We start from the raw sequence: 21,341 nt of genomic DNA, 5'->3' as shown, positions 1-21,341 counted from the left end.
AATCAAATATGATGATTTTGATGTGATATGATTGATAAAATAACTAAAATATCAAGATCTACCCATAGTTTCTTTTATAAAGGGCAAAAATAAGCTGTCGCTCCGCTTTCCTAAACATAGAGGAGCATACTTCAAAACAGACTCAACAGAACAGTCATAAAACACACTACATGCAAAAGCAGTTGGCAGTATGCAGTAACTACTACATTCATATGATTTATGTAGCAGGTGGTTTGAAAAACAGCCTTAGTTTTCTTAGTTTTGGACTTTTTGCATGAAAACCCGTCCTCGAGTTTATTTCTCTGACCTTTAAACTTCCTTTGAGGATGAAATCAAGCTCTGATGTTTCTCCACCCGTCTCTCCAGGTTATCATTATGGGTCTAAGCGACGAGCGCTCTGATCATTTGGTGGACGTGTCGGTGGTCGACTTGCTTCATGACAGGGAGGGCTTCACCTGGAAGGGCCACGACCGGCTGGAGCCCCGCCTAAAACCCGCCCCCTTTCCTCCTGGCTTCCAGCCCCTGGTGCTGGTGCAGTGCCTGCCGCCCGCCTCGGTCACAGCTGTGGCTCTGCATGCTGAGTGGAACCTGATCTCCTTTGGGACGAGTCATGGGTTCGGACTGTTCGACTACCACAGACGAAGCGCTGTGCTGGCGAGGTAACAAACCCCTGAATCTGTGGATGAAAACACGACTGAGCTGAAGTCAAAAAGTCTGACTCTCCTCTCCTGATCTTTGGTTCTTAAAGGTGTACTCTGCATCCTAACGACTCCTTGGCCATGGAGGGCCCTCTGTCCAGGGTCAAGTCCCTGAAGAAGTCCTTACGACAAAGCTTCAGACGCATCCGTAAGAGCCGAGTGTCAGGGAAGAAACGCACCATCACCACACCCACCAGCAAGGTAGACACCGACGCTGTTAGTGTCTGACAAAGACTGAGCAGGACCAAGCTGGATGATGTTGTGATCATGTTTTGTTTTTTCCAGGTCCAGGAGGCAAACGCTGCTCTGGCGGAGCAGGAGGACGTGGCGCCGGTGCAGCGGAGGATTGAACCTCGATCAGCTGATGACTCTCTGTCTGGCGTGGTGCGGTGTCTGTGCTTCGCTGACACATTCCTCCGTGACGGTGAGTTGGTCTGACTCAGAGAACAGGAGTTTAACCGTCAGACCGACACCGCTCTGACCTTCTCTGTTTCTGTTTCCAGGGACCAACCACGGCCCGACGCTGTGGGCGGGCACTAACTCAGGAAGTGTTTACGCCTACGCTCTGGAGGTGCCTGGAGTGGGCTTGGGGCGTGTCTGCGAGCGGGGTGGAGCCGGTGAGGGCAGCATGTGCGTAGAGGCTGTGCTGGGGAAAGAGATCCAGCTGATGCACAGAGCGCCTGTGGTGTCCATTTCTGTGCTGGACGGGCGGGGGAAACCGCTTCCTGATCCGTACGAAGCCTCCCAGGACCTCGCCATAGCTCCAGATATGACCAACGCTCATTCGGTCCTCATCGCCTCAGAGGAGCAGCTGAAGGTGAAGGATCAGATGACCCAGCTCAAAGGGTCTGCTGGTCTTCAGTTTTTCCCAGATAATCTATGACACTCCTCCTCCTCTGTCTCTCCAGGTGTTCTCCCTCCCTAAGGTGAGCGCCAAGACAAAGTTCAAGCTGACAGCACATGAAGGCTGCCGGGTGAGGAAGGTGGCCCTGGTGCTCTTTAGCTCCACGGCTCAGGAGGATTACAGCGAGCACACTCTGGTCTGCCTCACCAATCTGGGAGACATGCACCTGTTCAACATACCTGGCCTCCGACCTCAGGTAGGACCACAGACCACAGTTTGCTTCAGTCCAGTGACTGAATGAACGTGCTTCACGTGTTTCTGTGTCTTCAGGTGAGATACGACTGCATCCGAAAGGAAGACATCAGCGGCATCGCTACGTGTGTCTTCACCAAGAACGGACAGGGTGAGGCAGAAATCTCAGTCATCGAGACTCAAACATCAGACTCACAGTCACACTCTGACAGTTCACTCTCTGTGCGTCTCCTCAGGGTTTTACCTGATCTCTCCCTCTGAATACCAGAGGTTCTCCCTGTCTGCTAAAGTCCTCACTGAGCCACTCTGCTCCGTTCAGCTGAACCGCCTGCTGGAGCTCACACCCCCCAGGTAACACACACCAGAGTATTTCTAAAGCCTTCCTCGTGTCTCTGATGTTTGGTTTCTTAATATAGAGTTCCTTTTTTCCTAATCCTGTTTTTAATCATAGATCACATCTACACGTCCAGTCAGCAAACAGTGAAACAGTCGTTCTGTTTTAACTGATTATTTTTACCTAACATCTTTGAGGGATCCACTTTGGTCTGTTAAAGGATGGGTTCGGTTTATACAGCTTTTACATTGTTTATAGAATGAAGTAGAACAAAATACTCACCAAGAAGGCTTTCCTGATCCAAGCAGTGCTTTGGGAGATATTTAGATCCAAAATCATGCAGCGGACGTCAGTATAATGGGCATCGGGGCATAGACAGCGCCGCTCCTAAAACTGCATTAATCGTCCAAAAACTCGTGTTTTTCACAAATATTCCATCATGGTCCGCTCCAGGTTAGTCCTCTGCTGCAGTCTGGGTCACTCCAGACAGCGCTGTGTGGCTGTACTGACCTCTGAACTAACGAAGACTTTGTTTACGTTTGCCCCTCAAAGTAAGGAGTCAGCTCTCCAGAGAGTATTGCGCATGCGCGGAGGGGCAAACGTAAACAAAGTCTGCATCAGTTCAGAGGTCAGTACAGCCACACAGCGCTGTCTGGAGTGACACAGACTGCAGCAGAGCACTAACCCGGAGCGGACCATGATGGAATATTGGTGAAAAACAAGAGTTTTTGGACGATTAATGCAGTTTTAGGAGCGGCGCTGTCTATGCTCCAATGGATCCCATCATACGGACGTCCGCCGCAGGATTTTGGATCTAAATATCTCCTGAAGCACTGCTTGAATCAGGAAAACCTTCTGGATGAGTATTTTGTTCTACTTCATTCTACAAACAATGTAAAAGCTGTATAAACCGAACTTATCCTTTAAGAACTTTCGGTGGTCCCATATCGTCCAACCTTCAGCTCCTCACACTCGGAGCTGCTTCATGACCTCTGAAAAACTTTAACTGTGTCTGCTCCTGTCTCCTCAGTGACGGGACAACAACGCAGCCACAGGCCAACGGGACACACAAGAACCAGATGGGTCAGGCTGAGGGTAGGAGCACACACACACACACACACACAGACACACACACTCTTCATCCCTCTTTGAGCCTCTTAGACTCAGAGCTGGTCTTACAGGAGACCCCTTCTGGTCTCCTGGTAACCGTTTGGTATGCCTCAGTAGCTCCTGCCCCCCCTTTGGCAGGAAATGAGGGTTACTGAGCAGACTCAGTAGCAGTCCATGTTGTTGTGTGTTCAGTAGTAGAATCATCATATCTAACAGTTACAACTGATTGAAACTATTTTATATTTAATGTGTTTAATCGTTGCTGTGAGCTCTCCAGGTTTCTAACTCCTCTCCCCAACCACAGGGCAAACAGACGAGCCTCAGAACAGCCTCTCCTCACCCGTCCTGGAAACCCCCCTGGACTCCCCCCTCAGCTGCGCCGACCTCACGCTGGACACCACCGGAGACATCACTGTGGAGGACGTCAGGGAGTTCTTAACGTAGGCATACACACTGAAGATCCACGTCTGTTCATTCACATCAGTTATTATGTTATTAACATGCTGTATGTGTGTGTCTGTGTGTGTGAGCAGCACTGTGGACGAGGCAGAGAATAACCTGAAGAACATTAAAGAGGAGGAGGGACGCTCGACAGGCATCCTCATCAACTGAACAGGTGAGACACACACACACGAAAAAACACACATTTTAAAAATCCTGTTTCTCGCTGCACCAACACAAATACACAAGTACGAAAAACCAGACATAACACTAAAGAATGTTGCACAACACACACACACACACACTGAGGCACCTGTTTCTAATGGAGCTGGTCCAGAGTGTGCAAACTTCAAAGGGTCGATCTGTCTGAGCTCTGCATTCCATCAACAAACCCTTCACTCTGTCTCCCTCAACTCTGAGACTTTAAACACACACACACACACACACACACACACTATTCACCTCCACAGTTATGCATGAAATACAGTAGTAAAAACCCAGAGGTCTGAGCTGAGCTGTGAACTGGTCCAGTCTGACTTCAGTCTGAGGAAAGCTCAGATTTGTTTACAGATCATGTGATAAATGTCAACAACACATCTTTTCAAAATCAAACAACAAATCAGGAAACAGCTTCTGTCCTCTTTCTTCTCTCCATTATTCAAAGTACCTCTCTGCTGCCCCCTGCTGGTTATATCATTGGTTTCAGGTGTTCTGTAACTTTAGCCTCACTGATTAAAGAAAACTGATTATTCTGAAATAAATGTTCCTGAATTCATCTGTCAGTCATTTTCAGGAAAAGCGATTTCTTTAGCAAATACTGGATTGTGATAAACAGCCTCTAAAGGAACAGCTTCAAATTTCACATAACCCAGAATAAACATTCAAAAACCTGATCCGTGAGGCTTATCATTAAAACAAAGACCAAGACACTGAAATATAAAATAATACAATAAGGAAATAAAATCCAACACAAAAAGAAAAGGAAGTTCCATAGGGAAGCTTAAAGTTTCTGGTTCTTCAGGGAGTTTTAAGTTCTTGGGGGAAGCCTTAAGTTCCTCAGGATATCATTAAGTTTTTTGTGGAGGAGTTTTTAAGTTCAAAGTTCCTAGTTCCGCAGTGGAGCCTTAAGTTCCTTAGGGGAGCTTTAAGTTCCTAGTTCCTAAGTGGATCTTGAAGTTCCTTGGGGGAGTATGAAGTTCTGAGTTTCTCTGGGAAGCCTTAAGTTCCTCAGAGAATCATTTAGTTCCTTCAGGAGCTTTAAGTTCTTAGTTTCTAGTTCCTCAGTGGAGCTCTAAGTTCCTTGGGAAATTGTTAAGTTCCTCAGGGGAGCTTTAAGTTCCTAAGGAGAGCTTTAAGTTCCTCAGGGAAGCCTTAAGTTCCTAAGGGGAGCTTTAAGTTCCTCAGGGAAGCCTTAAGTTCCTAAGGGGAGCTTTAAGTTCCTTCTGAGAGCTCTAAGTTCTTAGTTCCTAGTTCCTCAGAGGAGCTCTAAGTTACTCGGGAAATCGTGAAGTTCCTCAGGGGAGCTTTAAGTTCCCCCAGAAAGTTTAAAGCGCCTAGTTCTTCAGGGTAGCTTTTAGTTCCTCAGGGAAGCCTTAAGTTCCTTTGGAGCTTAAAGTTCTTAGTTCCTAGTTCCTCAAGGGAGCTCTAAGTTCCTCAGGAAATTGTTAAGTTCCTCAGGGAAGTGTTAAGTTCCGCAGGGGAGCTTGAAGTTCCTAGTTCCTCATTGGCGCCTTTAGTTCCTCTGAGGAGCTTTGAGTTCCTAGTTCCTCAGAAACGCTTTAATTCTCTTTTCTTTTTCCCTCTCAGTCTTACAGGGAGGGGCTCAGGTGGTCTGGATGGACTGGATTTCAGTGCTGGACCACAATCATCTCCCATCAGTCCACTGAGGACCCCCCCGGCCTGCACTCTGCACTCTCCTGTTGGCCTGGCACAGACCAGGCGGAAAGCCTTAGCACGGATGAAGAATTACAGCAGCACAGACTCATTTTTGTGGAAAAACATGAATCTTCTTTTTCTCCTGTAACCACTTTGGAAATGTGGATCCTTACAGACAGACAGCTCACAGCCCAGTGATGATTCATGACCAGAAACTGGGGGAACTCCAGTCTGGGATCGACACGTGGTCATGTTTTTATTTTTCTACCCACAGTTTGATGGCGGCTGGGATCGCTCTGACGTTTCCTCACAGCTGGAACTGGAACCGTTGTCACAGATCAGACACGAACACTCATAGGAAGTGTGCAGATCGATCTCACAGTGTTACACATCTGGACTGAAAGAGAACATTTACAGAACACGACATGAGACGAGCAGATAGAGTATTTTGAATATTTGACGCTTGGACGCTGTAGCATTCATCCTCCTCTTTTTGGGTGTCGTTCTCAAACCAGTGAGCCGACACGTTCTTACACACATGCACATAAAGGTTTTGTATTAAAGACAAAACCGAAGAACGGAACAATGAAAGTGATATTACTGCAAAGAATGATGCTTTAAATGTTTTTGTTCAGAAAGTGGAGAAAGATTTAAGTACGAAAAGCTTGAAAGAAGAAGAATCAGGAGTTTTCAGAGGGAGACAGCTGGAGAAGTGATGAAGAGATAATGTTTGAGCCTCTTTTTAAACTGCTACATGCATGGCCTGCAGATCCAACCTTTATGTCTTCGTCTGTTCACATCAGGCTTCACCGTTTAGGTACGAATCCTTCGACATGAGGAGGATGTCACAGGACGCATGACGGTACGACACGTGGAGCGGCTGTGACATGGCTCCTTCAGATCTGATCCCAGAAGCTCTTTGGTACCAGCTCAGTTACAGAACAGATCATCTTTCTCCTCTTTGAAAACTGGAGGGAAGGAGGCGAGAGAAGAAAACCTCATCACTCCTCCCTCCTCTGTTTTTCATCTCATGCAAAAATCTTTTTGACAGGACTCAGGGAAGTGTGGCTAGAGAGGTGAAGTCTGAATGCGAAGTGTAACGTACTGTGTACTAAGACGCACCCGGAGATTGGTTTCCTTTTTTTTTTATTGCTATCTGTGAAAAGGTGCATTCTGGGAAATTTGGCTACATGTGGAGCTTTGGTCACCAGTATTTTTAACCTTTTATAAAAAGAAGTTTTACCGTGTAATAAGAATATATACAGCATCTTTAATTAGGTTTAAAGAGGACAGGTTTATTTCAGCAAACCGGTGTAAAACATTAGAGCTAGTAGAACCTGTTGTATCCTGGAAACCGCTCAGTATTCACGTTTTTCACCACAAAGTGAAGTGAAAAAAGGGACCTCACTATGAACTAATGTAGCTCAACAGGTAGGAGTAACATTAACGCTTTTTACTTTGTGTTAGCTTTTTGGGTGCTCTGGTTAACACGTGAACTTAACCATGTGATGCTACAGCTAGCACACCTTAGCTTTTAATTTCACTATGATGAAGAATTTGTTTCTTTCTGTCGTTCAGTTTGTATGTAGGATTTATATTTGGTCATTTAGCATTTTGGCTGAAGAAGAATTCTGAATGTTAATAAAATTATATACTCTCTGTGGGACTCGTCTGGTGTTTGGTTTGGAGACTTTAACAGTGATCAGTCGAAATATTCATACATTACTGTACAAAACATTTGCATCACCTCCTGCTTCTTTCAACTTTGGGTACTTCTGCATCCCTCTCTGTATTAGTGGGTTTCCTCTTTTACTACATTTATTCACAAAAGATTATTTTTCTGCACCCTCAAATTGTCAGCCTTCTGTCTTTCCTGTCCATATCTTTCCATCCTCTGCGACACATTTTGTCTTGATGACAGACTTTTGCATTCACTAAAAGTGTTTTTTTGTTTTTTTGAAAGTACTTCAACATATTCTTTTTTGCATTGTCTTGCAGAGCTTTGCGTTCACTGCAAATATTTTTGATGTTTTTTTCCAATAATTCTCCAATAACTCAAAATACATTTGCATTACCTCCCAATACTTTTCTATTCCCTGTCACTGGTTCTTTAGAAAGATTTTGCACATACTTATGCAAAGCATTTCCTCACAATTGCACTATCTTGACCCTCGCCCTGCATTCTTTTGCAGCGATTTTGTCTTTCCTTGCAGTTCTTTGGTGGTTATCAAAATACTTTTTGATCCCATTAAATATTTTTCCATCCCCTGGCAATAATTTTATACTCCCATGCCTTCTAAATACTTGATACCTTTTCTGACCCTCTCTCTTAGGACAATCGATTTCCATCTCCTCTGCTTTCAGTCTAGAGCCAAAGCTCTTGAGTTTCACATAGAATTGATGTAGTCACATGGATACAGATGGATGTTTTCCAGACGAAGAAAGCATCCGTGGATATCCTTTTTTTTTTTTACCAAAGCTCCTTTTATGCCAATTTATAAACATACATGTATTTAGTTAATCCACATTTTATGTTGCTGTAAATTAAAAAAGACAAAAAGACTGTGATTTTGACGCATTCTGCAAAAGAGCCGCAATACCAGAAGTCGCCAGCAGGTGTCGCCCTTTATCCCTTTTAGTTCTGTATCTCGTTGGTGCAGATCGTGGTAAACAACCCTTCATGTCATTATAACACATGTGACTTGAATAAAAGAGAGTGAACAACATTCTTTAGCCCTCTAGTCTTTGCTGCCAGCACTAAATCCAGTTCCTGTCGCTGTGACGTGCGGACTGACTCATCTCAAAGGAAGGCTCAGACTGTAAATCACGTGACTACATCTGTGTTTTCCCCCTTCCGGGATCACAGCGCAGCAACTGCAGCAACGCCCCCCTAATTGCTGCCCAGCTGTCGGTGTGTCTGTCAGAGTATCTACAGAAGTTTCCAGCAGGGAACCACCGTCAGTGTGAGCTGGGACCCGTATGAGCTGTTTGCTTCTTCACCCTCTGAGACAAGGTAAGAACCCAGGAACTGATCCACTCCTCCGGCCTCAGCAGAACCTCCTTATGAAATCTATAACTTTACAACTTTGTTGTATAACATCAAAAATCTCTGCATTTAAAGGGAAAATTAACCTGTTTGTGAATCAATATAAATAAAACATGAATTCGGCATGCATCTGAGTTCAATATCAGGATTTTGTTGAACATTATCTGAACTTTTGATTTTTTTTTTTTTGTCCTCCTACATAAAAAGTCCCAGCGTCTAATCAATGCAGATGGGGGGTGTCGTATGTGAGAATAAACCCATACATGAAGCGTGGATTAAGTGTTCGTAGAAGCCGTATTTAACATCCCCTTTTGTTAATTACAAAAATGTTGAAATCAGTGTTGAGCAAAGTTTGAGCACCGTGTTATAGGCGGATTATATCAAATCTATTTGTTTCGAATGGAGATCTGGTGTCACATCTGAAGAGAGAAATTGGCAGGATAACCAGGAAGTTGTAGCAGTGCAATAATTTATTTTAATGATTAATTTCCCTCTATGAGCCTCTGTCAGGTTTATTGCGCTGTATGTGTGTTTGCATGTTGGATGGAGGGATAATTAGAGTTGCAGGCCTACAGTGCAGAATCTGCCCTGATTGCCTGATGCTGCTGCTGCACTAAACAAAAGCACTTGGTATGAACGAGGAAGAGGGGGAACAGAGGAGCCTCCCACCTGCTGACCATGTGACTGAAACATGACTCAGGAAGTCTACATGATCCATCATCTGTTGCATAATTCAATCAGAGCCTCCCATACTAAAGGAGATAAACACAGTGGCATGGAGATGAAGAGGTTTTGACTCTGTTGCCGGGAAACTCTAAGGTGTTTCCTGGTTTGGAGTAAATAAACACGAAGGAATGATATCATTATCGTAAACTCAATTAGTCGTGTTTAACTTGTTCTCCTGCCTGTCACCAAACTGATCGGCTCCTTCGTTCTCTGTGGTGTTAATCAGGCTGAAACATGGAGCACGGATCTGATATCTGCGGCCTTCCTTATTTATTAAACGACATCCAATGCACCAATAAGTTCAGGCTGAGAGTAAAACTAAACTTTAAAACACTTTGGAGAGAAGCACCATTTATAAAAACATTGTTTACTTTCCCGCATTTGTAGTATGAGTGGCTGCAAATCTGAAGGCCTAAAGCTCAATGATGAAAGATGAGTCAGAACAAAGAAAGTGGGTTGTATAAATGAGGATGAGCCGGTTGCCCTAACCTAACACTGAGCTCCTTGAGCTGAGAGATAAACAAGTCTTTGCCAACAGCTCTGAAAAACCTGAACGTCAGTGGGTGAAGCTCAGGTATGCACAGGGACACACCTGCTACACAGAAATGACACACATGAAGAAATGCACACAGTGATGGGCGCTGCTCTCCGTGGCTGTGCACACAGAGTCTTAAGCCTGTCAAAGCTGCGATGGACAAACATTTGTTTGTGTTGGACAGAAACATGGAGACATGAATGATCACCAATCAGACGCTCAGTCACTCAGTGTCAGGGTGTGAAACGCCAACAGATCGGTCTCTGAGTGACCGGCTTTAACTTCTCAGAGGGGGGGTGTGTCTCTCTTTAGTGCTCTACATTCAGCAAACACACACCTGTTACTGATTGTTATTACACAATATGACCTGAATATCCACTTAATAACTGAGCTCTTGTAGAAACTTCCGTGTTTTATGCCGTCCACTTTATTTTAATGAGGGTGTGAACTACTGATTACTGAGAATACATTTTGCAAAATTTGACATTTAGTTTTTGGACCAACCTTGTGACATCACTGACCATCTCTTTCTGTGTGTGTGGTCTCTGCAGCATCACATTCAGATCATGTCTAAGAAAGGAGGCAGAGTCAACCCGGAGTTGGAGGGGCCGGTGGATGCATCAATCATCCGCATCCCGCCTCATCACTACATCCATGTGCTGGACCAGAACACCAACATCGCCCGCGTGGAGATCGGACCGCTCACCTACATCCGGCAGGACAATGAGAGGTGAGGAAGAAGACTGAGCTTCCTCTGAGCTGTGGTGTTAACAGATAGAGAAACAGGGTCCAGATGACAGACTGACTGTGCTTTAAGCTTTGTCCACACTGTGAACACTTTTAGAACCCTCTCACACATTTAACTTTCTTTGCATCTTTTGTTGCATGGACACGAAGGCAGAAAATGCAAATAAGGTGAATTTGCAAAGAGAGCACAAGCATAGAAGAAACATAGAGCTGTTAAAGGAGCGGTGTGGTGTTTCTGCTTTGTTATCAGTCTGTGTTAAGGTTTGTTCGTCATATATGTGGCTTTGGATGCTGTCAGGGAACAACAGGAAGGATCTGACCTCTGATGATCTTTGGATACAGAGACTAAAGTAACGTCACATCTTTGATCTCATGATCAACGCTCATCCACTCATTATAAAAACAGGTCATCATCAATGAACTACATCACAGTGTGTTAATCAGTGACTAAGCTTTCTATCTACAACACACACACATCCACAAAAACACACTAATATCTTTGATTCTAATCTTTTATCAAAGCGAGCCTGATTGATTCAGGACACACAGACTCTCTGAATCTTCACCACGCAGCAAGAAGTGTTTACAGGAGCAGACGCCATTATAAGCAGCTATGTGTGTGTATTGATTAGCTGCTCTCTGCCTCACTGATGATGTTACTCTGAGTGCAGCCTCTACGTTCACACTAATCGATGTAAAAATGCTTCATAACGCTGACTTCAGAGCTGGTGTGGGTATTTCTTTACCAAACGCTGACTTTGATAATTTTTTGTGAGGTTTGGAGACAGAAATCTAACCCCATCCTTCGGTGTGTGCATGTGTGTGTGTGTGTGTGTGTGTGTGTGTCGTCCTCAGAGTCCTCTTCTCCCCCGTCCGGATGATCATGGTGCCGCCACGTCACTACTGCGTGGTCTCCAACCCAGTCGCCCGGGACGAGGAGAACCAGGTTCTCTTTGACCAATCAGGTCAGGCCAAGCTCCGCCATGCTGATCTGGAGATCCGTCTCACCCAGGACCCATTCCCTCTGTACCCCGGCGAGGAGGTCCAGCAGGTCTGTGTGGATCTGGTCTGTCCCTTTGGGACTCTTTCCAGACAAAGAAAAATTAGATGACTTCTAGAAGTCAATGTGGGTCCCTGAAACCTCAGAGTTTCTCTCTGGGCTAATCGTCCCTCATGGACTCAAGACTTCTGTTATCTTGACTGTCAGAGACATTAGAGTGAAAATACAAAGTAAACCAAAGTTCCTAATCTCTCTTTTTTTTTATTAATTAATTATATGGTTTACAATGTTCAAATTGAGAAAAAACTAAACAATGGATTTCCATGAAATTTGACTTCCAACAATTTTTAGTCGTCACAATTCTCAATATTCTGGTACTGAAAGCCACGTAATAGATACTCAAAGCAATTCAGGCCTCCTTACTTTTATATATCTTATTTATTTATTTTAAATTATTTGAATTTTTATTTTCAAACAGCTTTCCTCCCTCCTATCAATAATATTTTCATTAGATAATTGTCTGCTAATGATTGATGTGCAGTGCCATAGTCTTAGAATACAGTGAGCAGATGTTAAATCAGACAGTAGTTTGACGTAATCCCTGTTTTTATCACAAATAATATTCTTTTTGTTTTAAATCCACTTGTTTACTTTTTATTGAAAACCTTTCTTCTGTGTTTGTGCATCAGGACGTGACCCCGCTGCAGATCGTGTACCCGGACACGGCGCTGCGCCTGCAGGCTCTGCTGGACTTTGAGGAGCGAGGAGGGGAGAAGAGAGTGGCTGGAGATGAGTGGCTGTTCGAAGGACCTGGTAATGTTTCACTGATTCATATTCCCATTTTAATTTTGTCAGATACTAACTGTCAGAGTGTATCACTCCTTCAGTTCATCACTTCTGATCAGTTTATTAACGTTAATCACATCAAACTGCTGCTCAGTGCACGCTCATCCTCAGATCTCATTTAGGAAATCAGGAAAACCTGTGTTTAGTTGTGATTATTAACTCTGTGTTCTAGCATTTAAAAATGAGAGGATGCATCATCCTCCCTGCTCTTATTATTCACCAGTTCATAAGTCTGTGCTGCATCTGGAGAAGTCAAAGTGAGATCTTGGGGAAACTTCCCCCACTGCTTCAGCCCACATCCTCCAGTCAGGGCGTTTGTGTGCTTCCCCTCCCTCCAGCTTTGAGTTCATTTCTTCATGAGAACTTCTGAGAACAATCTTCTAACCACCTCTGATGGTTCTCACACCTGTTGTGGTTTCTGCTGTGTTCAGGGACGTACATTCCCAGGAAGGAAGTGGCCGTGCTGGAGACGATCAAGGCCACAGTGATCCGAGAGAACCAGGCCATCAGGCTGAGAGCTCGCAAGGAGGGGGTGGACAGAGGAGGCACCCGCAGAGTCACAGGTACACGAAACCAGATCAGGCTGACCACAAACTGTTGCTCCTGTACTTTATGCAGCTTTACATGTGAAGATCAATTAAATAAAAAGCTTACAGAGAGGGTGAAGAATTGTGTTAAACTGCAAAAATGCAGTGTAGTTATGTTATGAAATAGTTTAATGAGAGAAACATAGAAGACTGGTCATCCTGAGGGTGTGTGATGAAGGTCTGGTCTTTGGTTTCAGGTGAGGAGTGGCTGGTCAGTAAGGTGGGAGCTTACCTACCAGGGGCTCATGAGGAGGTCATCGACATTGTGAACGCTTTCATCCTGACCGACAAGGTAACTTCAGCATCACCTGCTGTCCTCTGTCCTCTTTCCTCTGACGTGACGTTTGTTCAAACAGGAAGAGGAATTCGTGCAGCATCTCTTAGATTAAACGTCTTCACCTGGTCAATTTTAACGCGGTTGGTCTGTAACTTTCAGAAAGCGCTCCATGTCCGCGCCCTGCGTCCCTTCAAAGACATCGGTGGGCGTGACCGTCGCACAGGGGAAGAGTGGCTCGTCACCATGGCCGACAGAGAGGCTCACATCCCCTCAGTGGCTGAGGAAGTGGTCGGGGTCGTTGATGTAACCACTCTGAGCAGCAGGCAGTACTGTGTGATCCTGGACCCTGTTGGTCCTGATGGGAAACCTCAGCTGGGACAGAAGAGGGTGGTGAAGGTGAGGAGGAGCACGGACAGTGATTGGTTAACGCTGATGACTCCTGACTCATTCAAGCTCTGTCTTTCTCTTCGTCAGGGCGAGCGCTCCTTTTTCCTGCAGCCAGGCGAGAGCCTTGAACAGGGCATCCAGGACGTGTACGTGCTGTCTGAGGAGGAGGGTCTGGTGCTCCGGGCTGTGGAGGCCTTCAATGACACTGACGGGGTGAGGAGAAGAACAGTGCAGTTTCATGGCTGTGATTGGCTGTAAGACCTGTGATGTCAGATCGGGTCAGTTTGGAAACTCTTTGGACTCTGGGTCTCGCTCCTCTGCTGCATGTCTCCCTGCTCTTTCTCTTATTTCCTTTATAGCTTCAGCTTGTGTAAAGACACAAAGTGACCAACAACTGCTGATTAAATATTCAACTAACAACTTTCTAGTTGTTACTTCCCCTGTCAGATTGTTCCCTGCTCTCTTCATGTTGTTCCTGTTTCTGAAACCAGTCTTTGCACTGCAAAAAACTGAAATCTTTTCGACTGTTTTTGTCTTATTTTAATTTAAAAAGTCTTTTTACACTTGATATGAGCCACATTCAACTTATTAGTCCAAAAAAATGCCTCGTCTTTCAAGTGATTTAAAGACTAAAATAAGGTCTGAATTGCTTCTAACAAGCACTGTCCTCCTGTTCCACTGACATATTTTTTTTACTTGTTACAAGCAACTCAGACCTCATTTTTGTCTTAGAATAACTTAAACAAGACATTTTTCTGGACTGGTCAGGTGAATGTGGCTCATTTTAAGTCTCAAAAGACATTTTCTACTGAAAATAAGACCAAAACTCTTGATACAATTTCCTTTTTTCCCAGTGTGAAAACTTGAACTGTCTCAGAGAGTTACTGGAGATCGATGAATTCAGGGAGGAGTTGTAAAACTTTGCACTCATTCATCATTTATACTCCAACTCCTGGTAAAGCTTGTTTTTGGACACAGGCTCAGCACAGACTGAAACTTTCTCACAGAGCCGTGTTTGGAAGAACTTGTAAAGTACCTGCTGGACGACTTTGACCCTCCCTCAGACCTTTACGGCCTGAAAAGAAGCGATAAGTCAGAGGTGTGTCTCTGCCATCAGTTCTAAAGGTCTTGACAGCTTGGACCGCACCTTACACCCATGGTTGGTGTGTGGGTGTGGGTGTGTGTAGAGGTGTGCTCTGTGGCAACTATCACAGGTATTTTCTCTGGAAGGTGTGTGGTGACAGAGTTTGAGGCTCGCATTTTTTCAGTAAAAAGTAAAAATTTAATGTGGTCGCGTTCGTGCGAGTGAAAATGTCCTGATATTTCCTCTATTACAGGCACTGTACGAGACGTAGTTTGAATTCAGCCTTGTCACTGTAAGATTCACGCTGCTGTAAACTCATTATTAAGGAGGATGCTACGATAGAGCATGTCGAAGCTTATGTTTGATAGAGAGATCAGGACTAACCGGGATAAATCAACGTTTTAACCGGTGCAAGAGTTTAAATCATGGCATCTCGTGTCAACACAGAAAAAAAACGGAAAAAAACAGCTAACCCTCTGGTAAATTCTTCATCAACAAGTGCTGAACCGTTAACTGTCTCTGTGACCGTTATAAGAGGTCTCGCGCTCGTGCAGCGTCTTTGGATCAAACCATCTCAGAGTAAGAGGGGTGGATGGTTTTTGAGTTTTCGATATAACGCCCAAGTACAGGACTTGATTTGACTTTCAATAATATTAGAGATTAGAAAACTTAAATTTTGGGGATATTCAGGAGAAATAATAAACCAGGAAAACAGCAGGTAAAAGGGTTTAAAAATTGGGAGACTCCCTCCATATTCAGGAGTGGTAGCAGCCTCCCAGCACTCCTGATTGGTAAAAGTAATAAGTTTATGTATGATACAGTTTGATAAAGACAAAAACTAAAGACATTTCCTCGATCATTTTAGGTTATTTTACTATGTTTTGTAAACTCACTTAAGAATTTTAGTTTTTGTTTTATGTAAAGCTTTGTTTTTATTTTTTATTTCAACGAAAATGTTTTTGTTAGCTATAATAACCCTGACATGTAATCACATGCATGTCTATTGTTATTCTTTGCTTTTATTTAAGAAGCATTTTTGTTGTCTTCTTTTAAAGTTACATAAAAGAAAAAAACATTTTTTGTCAGTCAGTGCTTGTTAAAGACAAACTTCATTTTCACTGTACGATATTTAGCAAAATTATAGCTAGAGTTACCAACTGAGAAAGTTGGTCTCACCAGTTTCACCACTAAAAAAGTTAGTGTAGAGCCCTGCTGGTGTGAACAGTTTCAGGAGAATCAGAGATCTTTGGATCAGTCTGAAGTCTTTCCTCTGGTCCAGCTCCTCAAACATGAGACCAGAGTTATTCTGGAAATGTGGAAACGTGGAGTACACTTTGGTCATGACCTCAGTCTGTAACCCCTGCTGTTGGTGTTTGAGATGATTCTTCCCGTCACTGCACCATCGCCCCCTCCTGACCTTGCTAATCCATTAAAACCCGACTCTTTTCTCTTTTCTCTCCCTCTTTGATTTACACCAAACCACATCTCATCCTGTCTTTATTTCATCCATCCACTTCTGTTTTGATTTCCTTTACCATTTTTGGGTTTCCTCTCAGTGCCCCTCTCCTGTTCCCTCCCCTCCCCTTCCTTCCCCTCCTCCTCCCCTCCACTCGTCCTCCCCTCCTTCCCCTCCGTCTTCCCTTCCTCCTCCGCTCCGATGCATCGCCACGTTAACCCTTCTCTCCCTCCTCCACCTGTCTCTCTCCCGTTCTCTCTGTCAGGGGACCGATGAAGAGGAAGAGGAGCTGGGCGAGGGGGAGGGGAGCAGGCAGGAGAGGGCAAAGCGCTCTCGCAGGAGTGGCATCGTCCGTCGCCCTGGAGACCGCTGGATGCTGCGGGGTCCTATCGAGTATGTCCCTCCCGCTGCTGTTGAGGTGATGCTGAAGAGACAGGCGATCCCGCTGGATGAGAACGAAGGAATCTACGTCCGTGACATCAAAACTGGAAAGGTAAGAGTCTAGGGTTCAGGTGTTTTTCTTTAAAGGAATATACCGCTTTTTATTTACAGGCTTTGAGCCAAGAAACAAAACAAGCACCACTCTGTATGCAACAGTTTTCAGAGATCTACTTTTTAGATGTATTAGAAATCACCAAAACAAAAGCCTGACTTTCCCCAAAAATTACAAACCAGTACCCTAACCTAGATCTTCTTAGAAACCTGAAGGATTGAAGTGGGTCAGTCGGTCTTTGAATCAAACACGAGTACAGAGAAAGCCTCCACGGCTCGTTTGACCTTGGTGTGTCTTTCTGTGGCTCAGGTGCGCGCAGTGATCGGTCACACCTACATGCTGACCCAGGACGAGGAGCTGTGGCAGAAGGAGCTTCCAGCCAATGTCGAGACCCTGATTGCCTCTCCTCTGGACCCACTGGCTGACCGCTCAGATCGGACCAGAACCGGGGAGGCCAAGCAGAGAGACAAGACCAGAGTGGTCTCCTACAGGGTCCCACACAACGCTGCCGTGCAGGTCTATGACTACAGAGAGAAGAGGGCCAGGTGGGAATCTGGTTTCAGGTCCTGATGGAGGAATGTGAGTGTTACAGCATCAGGCTGACCTGATTTGTGGTCTGGTCTTCAGGGTGGTGTTTGGACCAGAGATGGTGATGCTGGGACCTGACGAGCAGTTCACCGTGCTGTCGCTGTCTGGAGACAAACCCAAGAGAGCCAACGTCATCAAGGCCATCTGTCTCCTGCTGGGTCCAGACTTCTGTACCGACATCATCACCATCGAGACGGCCGACCACGCCCGCCTGCAGCTGCAGCTCTCCTACAACTGGTACTAAAGACTTCCTGCTGGTCTGACTGGGCTGCAGAGCTCAGGATGATAACTCAAACTTCTGATCCTCTCGTCTCAGGCACTTTGACATCAAGTCTCCAGCTGAACCCGCTGACGCTGCGGCTCTCTTCTCTGTCCCTGACTTTGTTGGAGACGCCTGTAAAGCCATCGCGTCCCGCGTCAGAGGAGCCGTGGCCTCAGTGCAGTTTGATGATTTCCATAAAGTGAGTGGTACAGAGGGCAGGTCTGTGTTGTGTTCATAGTCGTCAAACTGTTAAAACTTTCTTCTTCTTCTCTGCAGAACTCAAACCGGATTATCTGCTCTGCCGTGTTCGGCTTCGATGAAAAGCTTGCAGTTCGCCCCAGCCTTCGTTTCGGGCAGAACAGGCTGGTGATCAGCAGCGTGGACATCCAGTCTGTTGAGCCCGTGGACCAGAGGACACGAGATGCCCTGCAGAAGAGCGTCCAGTTGGCCATCGAAATCACCACCAACTCTCAGGAGGCAGCTGCACGGTCAGAAAAACAGCTTCATGAAAGTTGGTCTACTGACTGAGGATCAGGTACGCAGACTTCATGAGGCTCTCTTTGTCTGTGTTTAGGCACGAGGCCGAGCGCTTGGAGCAGGAGGCTAAGGGAAAGCTGGAGAGGCAGAGGATCACAGACCAGGCTGAGGCAGAGAGAGCCAGGAAGGAGCTGCTGGAGCTGGAGGCTCTCAGGTAATCCCAGGTGTAGTGTGAGTCTCAAGCTGTGTCCCAAATCAGGGTCTGCAGCCTTCGGAGGCCTTTGTATCCTGTGTAGACCGCAGACTGAACGGTCTGGTCCACAGAGCACTTCCTGTTTGAACTCTCCTCACTCTTACATTTAAAACAGGATGTCTTTATTATTATTATTGTTTTAATTACTTTACTATTTTATTTTTTCTTATTTTCTTTATTGGTAGAGGATAGAACCACCATGTACATGTAAGAATTAAGCAACAATGTACATTTTCAACAAGCGCCACGGGGATGTTGGATCAAAAGAAAAAGAAAAAAATATATAAAATGCAAGCTTTTTAAGTTTTAATTACTTTTTTTTAATATTTAAGTTTTTATTCAATGAAAAATTAAAATATGTTTTGCAGCTCGACAAAGTTACCTTCATTTTTCAGAAATAAGGAAAAACAGTAAAACAAGTATGACATGTTATTTTCAGAGCATTGTTATACAATGTGGTAGAAATAAAAAATAGATAAATAAACTTTTTTGAAAGCAATTTAAATGAAAAAAATATTAAGTAGATAAATGAAGCAAATTTTGTATCAAAAATTAAAAAGTCAGGGGTAGTACGATAATAAAAAAATTGCATTTACATTTACTTGCATGTCTAAGCCCCTACCCTCACAAAATGAAAGAATGAAAGAGTGCAAACAAGTTCAAACCAAATATGTTTCTGTGTAGACATATATTCAAGTTTGTGGTTATTATCAAGTACACAGACAACTGATGAATTAAATTGTAATTTTGGTAGGGAAAAATGACTAAAACGTAAAAATAAATAAATAAAATAAGATAAAATTGAATTTTAACTACTTTTTTAGAAAAATATTGAATTGATCGAATGTATTGCCTGAATTCCCTGTAAAATTTAAAAAAACACCATTAAGTTTTTTCCTGAAAATTTAAATTTGTGAACATAGAACGTTTCCATAACGAGAAGATTTATTTAGAAGAACTGTTTTTTTTCAGTTTATTACTTAAAAAGAGTACAGACAAACATTTTTCTGCAGGAAAAATACATCTTTTTTAATGTTTTAGAAATACAGTCACATAGTTGTTGCCAGAAATCCTTCATAACTGGATAAAACAGAACTCCAGACATGTCCATCATCTTCGGCGTTCACGTGCAATGAATCTTGGGTGTTGTGTTTTTAAGGAAATGCACCTTTATATCTTATTTTCATCTGTCTCTGTCAGTGCTGCGGTGGAGAGTACAGGAGCTGCTAAGGCAGAGGCTCAGTCTCGGGCGGAGGCAGCTCGTATTCAGGGTGAAGCAGCCGTCAATGAGGCCAAACTGAAGACTGAAGCTCAAAGGATCGAGGCGGTACGTCCTGAAGCTCCGTCACCTTTAAATCAAAACTGTCTCCTTTATTTTACCCCAGATTAGTAGAGTAGAAAGGTTTATCTGAGGATTATCACCTGCTGTGTGTGTACGCAGGAAGCAGAGCTCCAGCGGCTGGCCAAGGCTCGCGAGCAGGAGCTGAGCTACAAGCAGCAGATGGACACTCTGGAGGTGGACAAGCAGAAGCGTCTGGCTCAGATTGAGATCGAGCGCTTCAGTCAGATGGTGGAGAGTCTGGGAGCTGACACGCTGAGGGAGATGGCTCGAGCTGGGCCTGAGCTGCAGGTATGAACCAAACAGCTACGCCCCCAAACTCTTTAACTCCACCAGCTCTACAGAAAGAGGACAAACAAACATCACTCACTGCTTCTTTAAGATTCAGGCTCCAAACTGAGCTTCTCTGCTTCCTGTCTCCTTCAGGTGAAAATGCTGCAGGCTCTGGGCCTGAAGTCCACCCTCATCACCGACGGTTCCTCCCCCATTAACCTGTTCACCACCGCCAATGGCCTGCTGGGGGCGCTGCCAGGGCAGGGACAGGGACAGGGACAGTGAGGAGGAGGGAGAAAGAATGACAGGAGACAAATGTCCAAAAGTAAACCTCAACAGATGCTCTTTTTTCTTACGCAACGCAGCATTTGTGACGGGGCTTTAAAGCAAAAACATGTGCCTTTCTCAGATTTTAAGATGCTTCTTTCCAGTTTCTTAAAACGCCTCAAAAATGAACTTTTCTTCTCTGTAGCAAAACCTGGGAGTGCATCTTTGAAGTCAGCTCCTGCCATGCAGTGATTTGCACTAACTAGAGAAAAAAAATGTCCCAATTATTTTGTTCTTCGGGCTGAGAACAAAAACAAAGGCCAGGGACTCTAAAGGGATATCCTGAATATGACAGCAAAGAGTTTTACCCCATTAAAACAGGAACCTGACCTGATGATAGGGTAATAATCCAGAAAAAGTCCAGGAGAAAATATCATGAATGAACAAATGACAACACAGAAGTTTCAGACTTTGTAAGAGACTTTCAGACTTTTGTTACCAGGAGGTAACAAAGATATGGGACATAAAAATAAATCATATTTAGTACACAAAAAGGGAAAAAAAAGGTCCCGTTATTGTCCAATCAGGGGAAATTAGAACACTAGAATAAAACTTCAAGCATTCAGCTCCAACTTTGCCTGTTCAAGTGTCAAAGGCAGGAACTACAGCTGAGCATTATGGGATTTGTATTTTCCTCACCTCAAACTTTACTTAGTTTAGTTTTTTATTAGTCATTTATTTTAACTGACACAGACCAAAACCTTCTAACAACACTTTAAGCGTCATGTTAGACTCAGCTGTAGATCTATAGTTGTTTTAGAAGTGCATCCTGGGAGATGTAGTTCACATCCATGTGAGGGTATTATTCCGTCACCAGTCTGACTAACATTGTGATAACTGACACATCGAAGCTGCTCGACTGTAAACTGACGACCATCAGCTGCCTCTCTCCTCCTCATCTATGTGTGCCTGTGAAGCTGATGGTGTTTGTGCTGCTCTCCTCTGCCCTAAAGGCGCCACCCTCTTACCTCTTTCATGCTCACTTTTGCACTTTGACCTCTTCAGAAGAATAAAGGCTCTGAGGTTTACTGTTGGACAGGAAGAAAACATGAAGTCAGTCTTTAGATCAGGAAGAAACGTGCCT

At 44.3% G+C, this 21,341-nt stretch overlaps 2 protein-coding genes across 3 annotated transcripts in view; both read left to right on the top strand.

Annotated features, from left to right (window-relative positions):
* Nucleotides 1-7,432, top strand: part of llgl1 (LLGL scribble cell polarity complex component 1) — a 34,546-nt gene extending 27,114 nt beyond the window's left edge. Inside the window, exons 14-24 of one of the 2 annotated variants that reach the window (XM_074695950.1) lie at nt 367-659; nt 749-899; nt 984-1,122; nt 1,202-1,515; nt 1,607-1,798; nt 1,873-1,945; nt 2,031-2,145; nt 3,159-3,223; nt 3,543-3,678; nt 3,772-3,854; nt 5,494-7,432. In XM_074695950.1, coding sequence (XP_074552051.1) covers nt 367-659; nt 749-899; nt 984-1,122; nt 1,202-1,515; nt 1,607-1,798; nt 1,873-1,945; nt 2,031-2,145; nt 3,159-3,223; nt 3,543-3,678; nt 3,772-3,850 — 1,557 coding nt within the window. In that variant the 3' untranslated portion in view covers nt 3,851-3,854; nt 5,494-7,432. Of the gene's footprint in view, nt 1-366; nt 660-748; nt 900-983; nt 1,123-1,201; nt 1,516-1,606; nt 1,799-1,872; nt 1,946-2,030; nt 2,146-3,158; nt 3,224-3,542; nt 3,679-3,771; nt 3,855-5,485 lie in introns of both variants that reach the window. The other variant, XM_074695949.1, reaches the window with a different exon arrangement.
* Nucleotides 7,433-8,378: 946 nt separating this feature from the next.
* Nucleotides 8,379-20,787, top strand: mvp (major vault protein). Its single transcript, XM_074695951.1, has 17 exons — nt 8,379-8,567; nt 10,413-10,591; nt 11,464-11,659; nt 12,298-12,421; nt 12,886-13,017; nt 13,239-13,333; nt 13,478-13,714; nt 13,793-13,918; nt 16,511-16,738; nt 17,048-17,283; nt 17,366-17,563; nt 17,643-17,787; nt 17,865-18,076; nt 18,163-18,279; nt 19,519-19,645; nt 19,760-19,948; nt 20,084-20,787. Exons 2-17 carry the CDS (start codon nt 10,428-10,430, stop codon nt 20,213-20,215), a joined length of 2,658 nt encoding a protein of 885 aa, XP_074552052.1. The 5' UTR covers nt 8,379-8,567; nt 10,413-10,427; the 3' UTR covers nt 20,216-20,787.
* The last annotated feature ends 554 nt before the right edge of the window (nt 20,788-21,341 follow it).

Source organism: Halichoeres trimaculatus, unplaced genomic scaffold (genome assembly GCF_033239565.1).
Source record: "Halichoeres trimaculatus isolate MK-OKI-2021-1 unplaced genomic scaffold, fHalTri1.1 fHalTri1_scaffold_20, whole genome shotgun sequence".
NCBI classification, from domain to species: Eukaryota; Metazoa; Chordata; class Actinopteri; order Labriformes; family Labridae; genus Halichoeres; species Halichoeres trimaculatus.
This window is presented reverse-complemented; position numbering and strand designations above follow the sequence as displayed.